This window comes from Herpailurus yagouaroundi, unplaced genomic scaffold, assembly GCF_014898765.1.
Source record: "Herpailurus yagouaroundi ecotype Mexico unplaced genomic scaffold, PumYag 197, whole genome shotgun sequence".
In the NCBI taxonomy this organism is placed as follows: domain Eukaryota; kingdom Metazoa; phylum Chordata; class Mammalia; order Carnivora; family Felidae; genus Herpailurus; species Herpailurus yagouaroundi.
Window position 1 is genome coordinate 11,002,930 of NW_024412428.1, and position 11,630 is coordinate 11,014,559.

General features: G+C 40.4%; 1 protein-coding gene across 4 annotated transcripts in view; it reads left to right on the forward strand.

Annotated features, from left to right (window-relative positions):
- The window catches only part of BRCA2 (BRCA2 DNA repair associated), a 59,934-nt gene that overhangs the window by 46,047 nt on the left and 2,257 nt on the right, over positions 1–11,630 (forward strand). For 3 of the 4 annotated variants that reach the window (XM_040448152.1, XM_040448154.1, XM_040448153.1), the window contains exons 25-26: positions 9,222–9,466; positions 11,206–11,352. In XM_040448152.1, coding sequence (XP_040304086.1) covers positions 9,222–9,466; positions 11,206–11,352 — 392 coding nt within the window. Of the gene's footprint in view, positions 1–9,221; positions 9,467–11,205; positions 11,353–11,630 lie in introns of those variants that run through there. The other variant, XM_040448155.1, reaches the window with a different exon arrangement.

The window sequence follows — 11,630 nt, forward strand, 5'->3', positions numbered from 1 at the left end:
GTGTGTGTGTGTGTGTGTGTGTGTGTGTGTGTGTGTGTGTGTGTGTGTGTGTGTTTACCACATCTTCTTTATCCATTCATCCATCGATGGACATTTGGACTCTTTCCACACTTTGGTTATTGTTGATAGTGCTGCTATAAACATGGGGGTGCATGCGCCCCTTCAAAACAGCATACCTACATCCCTTGGATAAATACCTAGTAGTGCAATTGCTGGGTAGTAGGGTAGTTCTATTTTTAGTTTTTTGAGGAACCTCCATACTGTTTTCCAGAGTGGTTGCACCAGTTTGCATTCCCCGCAGCAGTGCAAAAGAGATCCTCTTTCTCCCCATCCTCACCAACATCTGTTGTTACCTGAGTTGTTAATGTTAGCCACTTACAGGTGTGAGGTGGTTATCTTATTGTGGTTTTGATTTCTATTTCCCTGATGAGGAGTGAAGTTGAGCATTTCTTCATGTGCTGGTTGGCCATCTGGATGTCTTCTTTGGAGAGGTGTCTATTCATGTCTTTTGCCCTTTTCTTCACTGGATTATTTGTTTATTGGGTGTTGAGTTTGGTAAGTTCTTTATAGATGTTGGATACTAGCCCTTTATCTGATATGTCGTTTGCAAATATCTTCTCCCATTCTGTCGGCTGCCTTTTAGTTTTGCTGATTGTTTTCTTTGCTCCACGGTGTATTTTTAACTGTAGCTTTTTATGAATGCTTTTGGAAAATGTTATCTTTTAAAATTTGTCTTCCTTAAGATTAATTGGAGTTACAAATCAGCAAATTTAGTGACTAGCGATTTGAAAGTAGGCCTGTGTTAACCTCAATCCTTCATGAAAAGCAATTCTACAGTATTACAGGGAAAGAACCTACATCCTATTCTGTGCTATTTAATTTTAAAGACGTTGCTAGGAATGTTTTGTAGCATTTGAATGGTTACTGGGTAATTATAACTTCCCTCTATAGTTTATTGAACACTCAAACCTCCACCTCCCGCTTCTCTGCAACATCCCTCATTATCCCAAATAATGTCTCTTGTTCTAAAGCCAACTTTGTTTATTTAGTGTGGCTGCTCCAACTTTTGTATGGTTAGTACTTGTTTGTATGGTACATCTTTTCTTTTCCCACCTGGTATTTTTAACCTGTCAACATCTTTATATTTAAATTGGGTTTCTGGAAGACAGCCCAGTTGGATCTTGCTTTCTTATCCAGTGTGAGGGTCTCTGGTCTTTTAACTGGTTTGTTTAATCTGATCAACTTTAATGTGATTATTAGCATGGTTGGATTAAAATGTACCCACCACCTTGCTAGCTAGCTATTTTCCCTGTGTCCCATTAGTTCCCTGTGTTGGACGGTTATTCTCTGTGATGTTCCTACACATTTTGTAGCAGCTGTTGTCACAGACTCTCACTTCAAGAATGCTTATATAGCAAAAAAATCTTGGAAGGATGGAGATCGTGTCTGCCTCCAACACAGAGGGCACATTTATTTCCCAACCAGGGAATCTGGTCTCTTTTTCTATGTGTTTGATTTTTTTTTTTTCTTGTTTATTGTTGTTGTTATTGTCGTTGTTTAAATTCCATGGGTGAGATTCTGATTGTATTTTGAAGGAGAGGGACAGTGTGAAGTAAAGAGAGGAGTCAAGGAGTTCAGTGCCAAGGTGTTTGGTCTGAGCACATGAGAAGAGAGAGCTGTCATTTACTGAGAGGGAAAGAGAACAAGAAAAAGAGATGTGTGTGGGAAGGGTGAAGAGCTCAGTTTGGTCAGTTAAGTTTTAGATGCTTAGTCTAAACAGAAATTTCTACCTGACAGTTGGGTATGCAGGAGTCTGGGGAAGCGGTCTGGGCTGAAGATATAAACTGGGACATCATCAACGTACAGGTGCCGTTTAAAGCTGTGAGACTGGATGAGGTCAGTGGGTGTGGGAGTAGCTAGAGAGGTGGCTCGGACACTCTGACGCTTAGAAGCAGGAAGATGTAAAGGAACCAGTAAAAGAAACAAGAGGAGCAGCCTGAGGAGTGGGAGGAATACTTAGGGAGTGAGCTGAGCTGAGAGCCCAGAGGGAAGAGTTCCAGAGAGAGGGGACTGATTCGGTCTCGGATGGCATTTGATAGCTGAGACAGGGAGGCGAGGGCCAGGAAGGGGCTGCTGGCTTGAGCCCCAGGAGGAGCCAGTCTGATGGTAAGGTGGGCAGGGGAGTGGAAGGAGAGGCACGCGCACAGTGGACACAGGCATTATAAGGTCACGCTTCAAGCACCAAAGGGAAATGGAGCACTCCCAAGAAGGAGAATTGGGATCAAGAGAATGTCTGTGTTTTCCAGTGCAAGTGCTACTAGCATCCCGATGAGATCGTGTAGACTGACTAGAAAGGTCCAATAACGGGGGTGAATGTTTTTAGAGGTGGGGAGCAGCAGCGAGCCAAGAGCAGGGGAGACAACTACCCCAGCCTGACGTCCTGTAGCACAAGAGGTCTGCAGGGGGCAGCAGTGGCCTCGGAGGAGGAGAGCCAGGTCTCAGTTACAGCAGGCCGGTAAAGATAGCACTTAAGGAATGGTTGAGGGTAGTGAGGACTTGTCCAGTGAAGGTGTTCCAGGCGACAGGGAGAGGTAGGAGACGGTGCGAAAGGAGGTAGTGTATGAAACTTTCCGGAGATGGGAAATACGGCAGGACCCAGGAGCCTGGCTGCTTGTGGAGACTTACCTGAGATCACTTCTCATGGCCCCAGGGCAGATAGCGGTGAGGAGGTGAGGTGCACGGTTGGAAAACGTGTGGAGACCTGCCAGGACCCAGTGGTTCTTGACTTTCTACCGTGTCCAAGACCATTTTTCCCCCTCTTAGTTACTGAGTAATGGCTGCGAACTTGAGTTTCTTTCCACTATATATTGCCCATCTCTGGGAGATACTAGCTCTGTTCTTCATCATTTTTCCTGGTTCCGTGAGTCCCCTGTGATTAATTTGCATTGCTGCCATAACTAAGTACCACAAACTGGGGGAGCGTAAACAACCAAAATTTACTGTCTCAGTTCTGCAGCCCAGAAGTCCGAAAGCAAGGTGTCGGCAGAGTTGGTTCCTTCTGAGGCTGTGAGGGAGACGTGTTCAGCACCTTGCTCCCCGCACCCGCTGGTTTGCTGGCAATCTTTACTGCTCCGTGGCTTATAGGTGCACCACCATGATCTCTGCCTTCATCTTCACGTGACTTTCTCTCTGTGTGCGTGTCTGTCCAAACTTCCCCTTTGTATAAGGACATTGATCGTCACGACTGCATCTTAACTTGATTACGTCTGCAAAGACCTTGTTTCCAAATAAGGTCACGCTCACAGGTACTGGGGGTCAGGACTTCAACATCTTGAGTGGGGGACACAGTTCAAGCCACCAACACCCTGGAATGTTCACTTCTGTCAGTCCTGGTCGTCTGCTTTTCCCCTGCAGCCATGTTCATTATTTGCGATCAGAAGAGGAAAAAGGTAAGATGCCCATTCCATTTGCTTTTCTTCAGGTTTACAGGTAATAGAATTCTCAAATTTTCACCAGTTTGGGGAAGGACATTAGAAGCTGAGCCCTTCTGTGCCTGGCCTATCCACACTCTCGTTTCTTTCTTTCATCACCAATTTTTAAATTTTACATCAGAATATTCCTCATTTGGGTTTTTAGTGAACATTTCTTTTTTTTTATTTAGTTTGATGTTAAATGTTAGAGGAAAAAATTCTCTTCGAACATTTCAAAGTGCCACCTTAAACCCGAAGTAGTACTTACCTAACACTCAAATCTACTGATGATGGTTCCTGGCTTAAAATCTTCAGTGGCTCCTGTCCCTTAGAAAATGAAACCCACACTGCTTCATAGGCCTGAAAAACTCTTCAGCTGCCTCAAACCACCACCCCACACACCTCAGCTAAACTATGCCACTTCATGTGCCTGATGCATTATATATAACATTTAACACTTTCAACCTTTAAAAAATACACCTTACTAACAATGCCCTTTGTCCTCCTGTCTAAAGGAGTTGGAGAACCGTTGTCATTCGTTATTCAGCCCAGCTGAATAATGTTCCTCCCCAGCTGGGTGCTTATGCCAGCTTAGATCTTCCCTCCTCAGGTTCTGCAGCGTTTAGCGCGTTGGGTTGCTACAGCATCCATCACGTGGCCCATGATCTTGTGTCCACGTTTCTGAACCTCCCCCCACCAATGATACTGTGATCTCTTCAAGGACAGGGACTCAGTTTTAGTTTCTTTCTGTCCCCACTTCTAACAAAATGGGGCGGGGGGAGTGGGTAATTGTTGAAAACTTCACATATATACATAAAGTGCTCGTAGTAATGCTGTTCATTTGCTGTTATCATCCCTCTGTACAGATGGGGAGACCAGAGCTCAGAGATGTTAAATAACCTGCCCAAGGTCACAATTATATAAACGATTGGAACCCATACTTTCAGGCTCTAATGCCTATGTGTTCTTCTGCTTCAGCTAACAAAGGCAAACCAAATCCAACCATCTGAGAGTTGGGCTTGAAGTAGGGACTACTGTGTGTTCAATCTGTTGTGTTACTATATTACAAACACTGTGGCATCCGATGAATTAATTAAATGAGATCACTTCTTAGGTCAGTTTCCCAGGAAACAGACTGAGATTTTCATGCAGATGTATTGGAAAGTGCACTCAGGAGCAGCACCTGTGGGGAAGCAGCAGCTGCCTCTGGGCAGAGAGGGGAGCTGGGGGGTGGGGCGCTCAGGGAGCCGTGCAGCGCTTGGCAGAGGGGGGAGCCCTGCAGTGCCGTTGCTGCAGAGGTACAGCAGTCCCGGTCTGGTGGGGATTCTGCAGCTGGTGTGTCTCTTGGCGAGAATTTGTGAAGTGGCCTCACATACTGCTGTGTGCTTTAGCCTTTCAGTGAAACTTTAGAAAAAGAATTTAAAGGGAACAGTGGATTCTGCGTGAGTTCAGAACAATCCCAGACTGCAAACCTGCAGAATAATCTTCCTCTTATCCTTTTATTTTCTTGATTTTTTTCAGTGCCAACATTCTAAAAGTGTTACTTGAAAAAAATTCTTCCAGTTGTTACCATTTGTACGAGATGTGTGGTAATTACAGAAAATTTTCTATTTTTTTTCAGTGTATATAATTTGATCTAGGTATGAAACCTGTACTGAGGGAAAAATGAAATGAGGGAGCTATCCTGGAAGCTTATTTTCATATTTTGCATTTTCTAAATGTTTTTCAGTAAACAAGTATTGCTTTTAAAATTGGGGGGAAAACATAGTTTAAAGAAGCACATTTGAGAGAAGGGCTGTAATCATTTTGAATATAATTAGAGGCAAATTCCCAAATTAGAAAATTGAACATACTTGGGAAACATAATTTCTCTAAAAGCAGTATTTAATATTTAGGATTACAATCCATTAAATGAATCTACTTATAAAATTGAAAACAGTGAAAGGAATAACCATCATTTGCAACAGGATAAACAAATCATTATCTGAGAATGGCAATTCTTTGGGTTCCTATCATTTATAAGGGAAACATAATTCTTCAAGTAACAGAGACAAGAAATTCTAAATCGTTAGATTAAATGGTGAGTGCCTCAGTCCTGTCTCTTCCCATTTTTGGCATTGAAACTTTTTCACTTTTTATTTTGAATAATTTCAGGCCTTCAGAAAAGTTGCAAAACTAATGCAGACTTTACAATTATCCCTCCCCCAGCTTCCCCTAATGTCAGCATCTTGTGTGACCATGGTACTATTATTAGAATCAGGAAGTTAACGTTGGCATAATATTCTTACCTGCAGTGTAGATTTATGCTGTTTTACTTCTTCTGTTCCAGGATCCCACTTTCATGTAATCATCATTTCTCCCGAGTCTCCTCTCGTCTTTAACAGTTCCCCAGTCTTCTCTTGGTTATTTTTTTTTTTTTTATGTTTATTTACTTTTGACAGAGAGAGAGACAGAGCATGAGTCGGGGAGGGGTAGAGAGAGGGGGAGACACAGAATCCGAAACAGGCTCCAGGCTCCGAGCTGTCAGCACAGAGCCCGACACAGGGCTCGAGCTCGTGGATTGCGAGATCATGACCTGACCCAAAGTCAGACGGTCAACCGACTGAGCCACCAGGTGCCCCTCCCCAGTCTTCTCCCGTTTTTCCTAATCTTGACTCTCTTGAATAGACTGATCATGTTGTAGCATTTTCCTCAACTTGGGTTTGTCTGATGTTTTCTCATGATTGGAATAAGGTTATACATGTTTGGCAAAAGTGCCACAGAAACAGTGTTGTGTCTGTCCGCCTCCCCATCAAGGGTTTAACGATGCTGATATTGCTTGTTACTGGGAGCGGCAGCCTTGAGGTCTGCAACCTTAACCTTAAAGGAGATTCCTTGAGACTATGCAAGTCCAATTTCACCTCAAACTTTCACCAATTAATTTTAGCATCTATCAGCTGATTTTGTTTGCAGCAGTTTTTACTGTAGTGTTTGCCTAATGATTTCCTTTTTTTTTTTCTTCTTTCATTCTCCATTTATTGGAGCTCTGCTATAAGGAAGAGCTGCCCCTTTTCCCCAAATTTACTTTCTTATTTGATTTATATCAGTATGGACGAATGAATATGTATTTTAGTCTGTGGGTTACAATTCAATACCTGCATTCTTTTGTTGTTTAGATTGTTTCCGTTTGGGCCACTAGGAGTTTTTTCAGGTTGACTCCTGTAATTTTGCGAGCACCTCTTTTCGGCGTTACAAGATGTTCCAGGTTCATCTTATATGTTCCTTGCCCCAATCAAGTTCAACCAACTACTTCTCAAAGAAACCCTGGATCACTTTTTTTTTTCTTTCTTTCTTTTTTTTTTTTTTTTTTTTTTTTTGAGAAAACTGTGTTTATAGCCATGACCTGATGGCTAGGTACACTCATTACTGCACAAGCATCATTGCTTCTAGGCCCTATCAGACAGAAGGAGCCAGGAAGTATGTGTGTGTATTCTATTGTGGATTTCCCCCTCTGTGGTTGGGCTTGTTTGTTGGTGGGATAGGTGAAGCGTGTGTGAAACACTGTGGTTCTAAGAATCAGCTGCACAAAGACATACCAAGGGAAGCATCACTTTTCATTCCTTCCACCCCAGTGCTGTTTCTCCCCTGCTTTCTATCCACGTCCTGTCTCTGTAGTTTCTGCTTTATCCTTCCTGTATTTGTTCTCCACAAGTGGACAGATACATGTACAATTTCTTATATCAACTTCTTTCTTATATGAAGAGTAACAAACTCATTTTTGTGCGTGTGCGTGCTTTTCTTTTTTCACTTAACAGTATCAGTTCATAGCAAGCTATCTCATTCTTTATTTCTTTTTAATTCCTAGATATTCTATTTTTAGTGCAATTGTAAATGGGATTTTCTTAATTTCTCTTTCTGCTAGTTATTAGTAAATAGAAACACTATAGATTTCTGTGCATTAATTTCGTATCCTGAAACTTGAATGAATTCATGGATCAGTTCTAGTAGTTTTTGTGATGGAGTCCTTATGGTTTTCTATATAGTGTCATGTCATCTGCAGAGTGAAAGTTTAATTTCTTTCTTACCAATTTGGATCATTTTTTTTTCTTTTTTGTCTAATTGCTGCAGCTAGGATATCTAGTACTGTGTTGAAGAAAAATGGTGAGAGTGGGCATCTTTGTCTTGTTCCTGATTTTAGGGGGAAAGCTCTCAGTTTTTTACCACTGAGTATGATGTTGGCTGTGGGTTTTTCATATGTTCCCTCTAACCCTGCTTTGTTGAGGATTCTCATCATGAATGGATGTTGTACTTTGCCAGATCCTTTTTCTGCTTCTGTTGAGATGATCATATGATTTTTTATCCTTTCTCTTCTTGATGTAATATGTTGTGGTGATTAATTTGCAAATATTGAACCACTCTTGTATCCTGGGAATGAAACCCCTTTGATTGTGGTGAATGGTTTTTTTAATGTATTGTTGGATTCAGTTTCCAAATGTTTTGTTGAGGATTTGTTCATCGGGCATATTGGCGTGTAGTTTGTTTTCAAGTGTCTATCTGGTTTTGATATCAGGATAATGCTGTACTCATAGAGTGTATTTGGGAGTCTTCCTTCCTCTTCTGTTTTTTGAACTAGTTTGAGAAGAATAGGTATTCACTGTTACTTAAATGTTCACCTGTGAATTCACCTGTGAAGCCATCTGGTCCTGGGCTTTTCTTTATTGGGAATTGTTTGATTACTGATTCATTTTCATTGCTAGTAATCAGTCTGTTCAAATTTTCTGTTTCTTCCTGATTCAGTTTTGGGAGGTTACATGTTTCTAAGAATTTATGCATTTCTTCTAGATTGTCCAACTTGTTGGCATATACTTTTTCATAATGTGATCTTTGTATTTTTATTATTTCTCCTCCATTTGTGATTTTGTTTGAGCCCTCTTTTTCTTGAGGAGTCTGGCTTTGGTCTGGTTTACCAATTTTGTTTATCTTTTCAAAGATCTAGCTTCTGGTTTCATTGATCTTTTTTTTTTTTTTTTTTTTTTTGGGTCTCATTTATTTCTGCTCTGATCTTTATAATTTCTTTCCTTCTACTAGCTTTGGATTTTGTTTGTTCTTTTTCTGTTTCCTTTGGGTGTAAGTTTAGGTTGTTTGTTAGGGATTTTTCTTATTTCTTGAAGTAGGCCTGTATTGCTATAAACTTCCCTGTTAGAACGGCTTTTGCGTCTTCCCAAAGATCTTGGACTGTTTGTTTACAGAGCACTTCCTCATTCTTTTGTACAGCTGCATAGTACAAAATTGTATGAATGTGCCAGTGTTTGTCCCTACCGCTCTCCTGTGCTTCAGTGAGTAACCTTGTACAGAGTGTTTTCATGAATCTTGTTCATATATATCTCACTATTATTGGAAGTACATCTTCAGAATGGAGTACTAAAAGTGGGGTTGCTGGGTAGAAAGGTAAGTGTGTGTCATTTTGCTGGGTTCTACCAGTTTTTTCTCCAGAGGGTTGCACAAATTTGTATTCCCACCAGCAATGTATGAGTATACCTGCTTCCCCATGGCCTCAGTAACAGAATATGTTGTCATATTAACACTGAAATTTTAACACCATAAGCAGCAGGTTATTTTGGAGATTCTGAGCTTTCTCTAAACTTATTTTGGTCTGTTTTACTATTAGCATACCAAAACAAATAGGCATATTAGAACTTCCTTGAATTTTTTAAAATTTATCTCACATATGTAATGAAGTGGAATTTTTTGTTTTGTTTTGTTTCATCTTAGGTTTTGCTCCTTTGGTCTATTTGTCAGATGAATGCCATAATTTATTGGCAATCAAGGTCTGGACCGATCTTAATGAAGACATCGTTAAACCTCATACATTAATTGCTGCTAGCAACCTCCAGTGGCGACCAGAATCTAAATCAGGAATTCCTACTTTATTTGCTGGAGATTTTTCCAGGTTTTCTGCCAGTCCAAAGGAGGGCCATTTTCAAGAGACATTCCACAAAATGAAAAATACTATTGAGGTAAAATTACTTTGGGCATTACCACGCATTTTGGTATTTTCTTATGTTGATGGTCAAATATCAAGGAAATGGCGGCTTCTATGAAAATTGGATAGTCAGGAAATAATGTGAGATGAGGGTTCCTCAAAGATGAACTGCTCAGGAGCCTGAGGAGATGGGGGGACAACAGCTGGGAGAAAGTGACTTGAAGGGGATTGAGTGAGGAGAAATCCTGAGGAGGATGTTCAGAGCTACAGGTCATGTGGGCAACAAGAATGAGTTACCCATGGTTCATAGCAGTATCATTAGTTAATAACCGGCAGATTCCAAATTCACGTCTTAAACTCCCTATCTAGTATTTTATAGTTTATGTCTGTCCTTGATTTGAAATAATCTCAAATAGGAGAATACTGAAATTATTTTCCCTGGGTAATGTACACATTTTATGCTTAAATTTATACATATAGCAAGTAGTAATTATTAGCTACAGTTTTAGAGTGCTTGCTGTATGTCAGGCCTTGTTCATAGCCTGTCGCATTCAATTCTTCCACCAAACCTATGAGGTAGGGAACTATTTTTCCATTTTATTGATGAATAAGCTCTCTGAGTGCACAGCCCCAACTTTTTTTTTTTTTTTTTTTTTTTTGAGAGAGAGAGATGGAGGGAGGGAGGGGAGGAGCGAGAGGGAGACACAGAATCCTTAGCAGGCTCTAGGCTCTGAGCTATCAGCACGGAGCCCGAGACGGGGCTCAAACTCACAAACTCACAAGATATGACCTGAACTGAAGTCAGATGCTTAACTGACTGCGCCACCCAAGTGCCCCTGCATAGCCCCACCTATTAACCACTGTGCAATGCTGCCTCCCAATAAAATTTTGGATTTGATAAATTGCTAACTAGTAAAGAATCTTCAAGATAAGGCTGTTAGTTTGATATCTGAAATGTGTGTTGTTCAAAGTATATATAAATAAAATTATATTTTAAAAGCATCAGAGTAGCCAGCTGTATAAAGGAAGTTTGTGTAATATTTTACCTAAAGACTCAATATATATTATAGTGAAGAATAACACCCTAATTGATCTAAATTGATCTAAATTGATCTAAATTGGGGGTGGAGTGGGAATTATATTCACGATTTGGCCTCCATACAGATGAAAAACATCCCAGGATTTCTCCCAGGTTTTATTCAAGGATTGTTCAGAGACAACTGTTATTTACATAGCATTTTTAACTTTTACAAAATACTCTCATGAATTAGGTTAAATTATATAAAATTGCTGGTATTCGACCAGTTGTAACTTCTGAAACAACAGTTTTATGTGGCTTAACCTATACATTGTTTCCGTTCTTAGAACAGACGTGAGGCAGTTGTCTCATTTTACTACTAACCCAGGGCATACTCTATAGATGTTAGGTGATTTACAGCTATTAGGTAGGAAATAGAGCTGGAACTTGAGCCCCCGTCTTCCAGCTCCTAATCCAGTACCGTGTAATACCTTGTAATTAAACTGGCTGTTTGGCAAGATCTCTCCCGTCTCTTTCCTTCCCTGACGTACACACACTCCCTCCCTCCCTCCAACATGTTGGCTTTGCATTTTTACACTGGTATGTTGTTTGACAGTTGCTCTCAAATTTTGGGTGTGTCATTCTTTTTTTCTGGTCTGAATCTTTTATTTCTAATTTTAAAGGTAACATTTTCTGAAAACATGAAAATGTGTATTTTCATTTTACAAAACAGCTTTTCCAATTTATTTTCTTAGAATATTGATACGTTTTGCAACGATGCAGAAAACAAACTTGTGCACATACTTAATGCAAACAGTCCCAAGATGTCCACCCCGACGAAAGACTATGCTTCAGAGCCACACACCATTCAAACAGTCCTTGGCCTAGGAAATAAACTTTCGGTAAGTTAATTGAAGGAATTTTATGAGTATTATGTATGCAGTCAATACTATATTCTGGTGTGCATGTGGTAAACTTGGTGAACTGGAATTAAACTTGACTAGAAAGTGTAGTTTATTGTTAAGTGGCCCCTGTAAGTATAGGTTATCTGGAAATTATATCTTGTTTATCAAAGCCAGAATGGAACCTTCTTCAGGGTTACATTTGACCAAAAGGTGCTTTCATGTTTAGCATTGCAAGTGCATGTGATAGAAAATAGTGTTTTGCCTCTGTTTTGCCT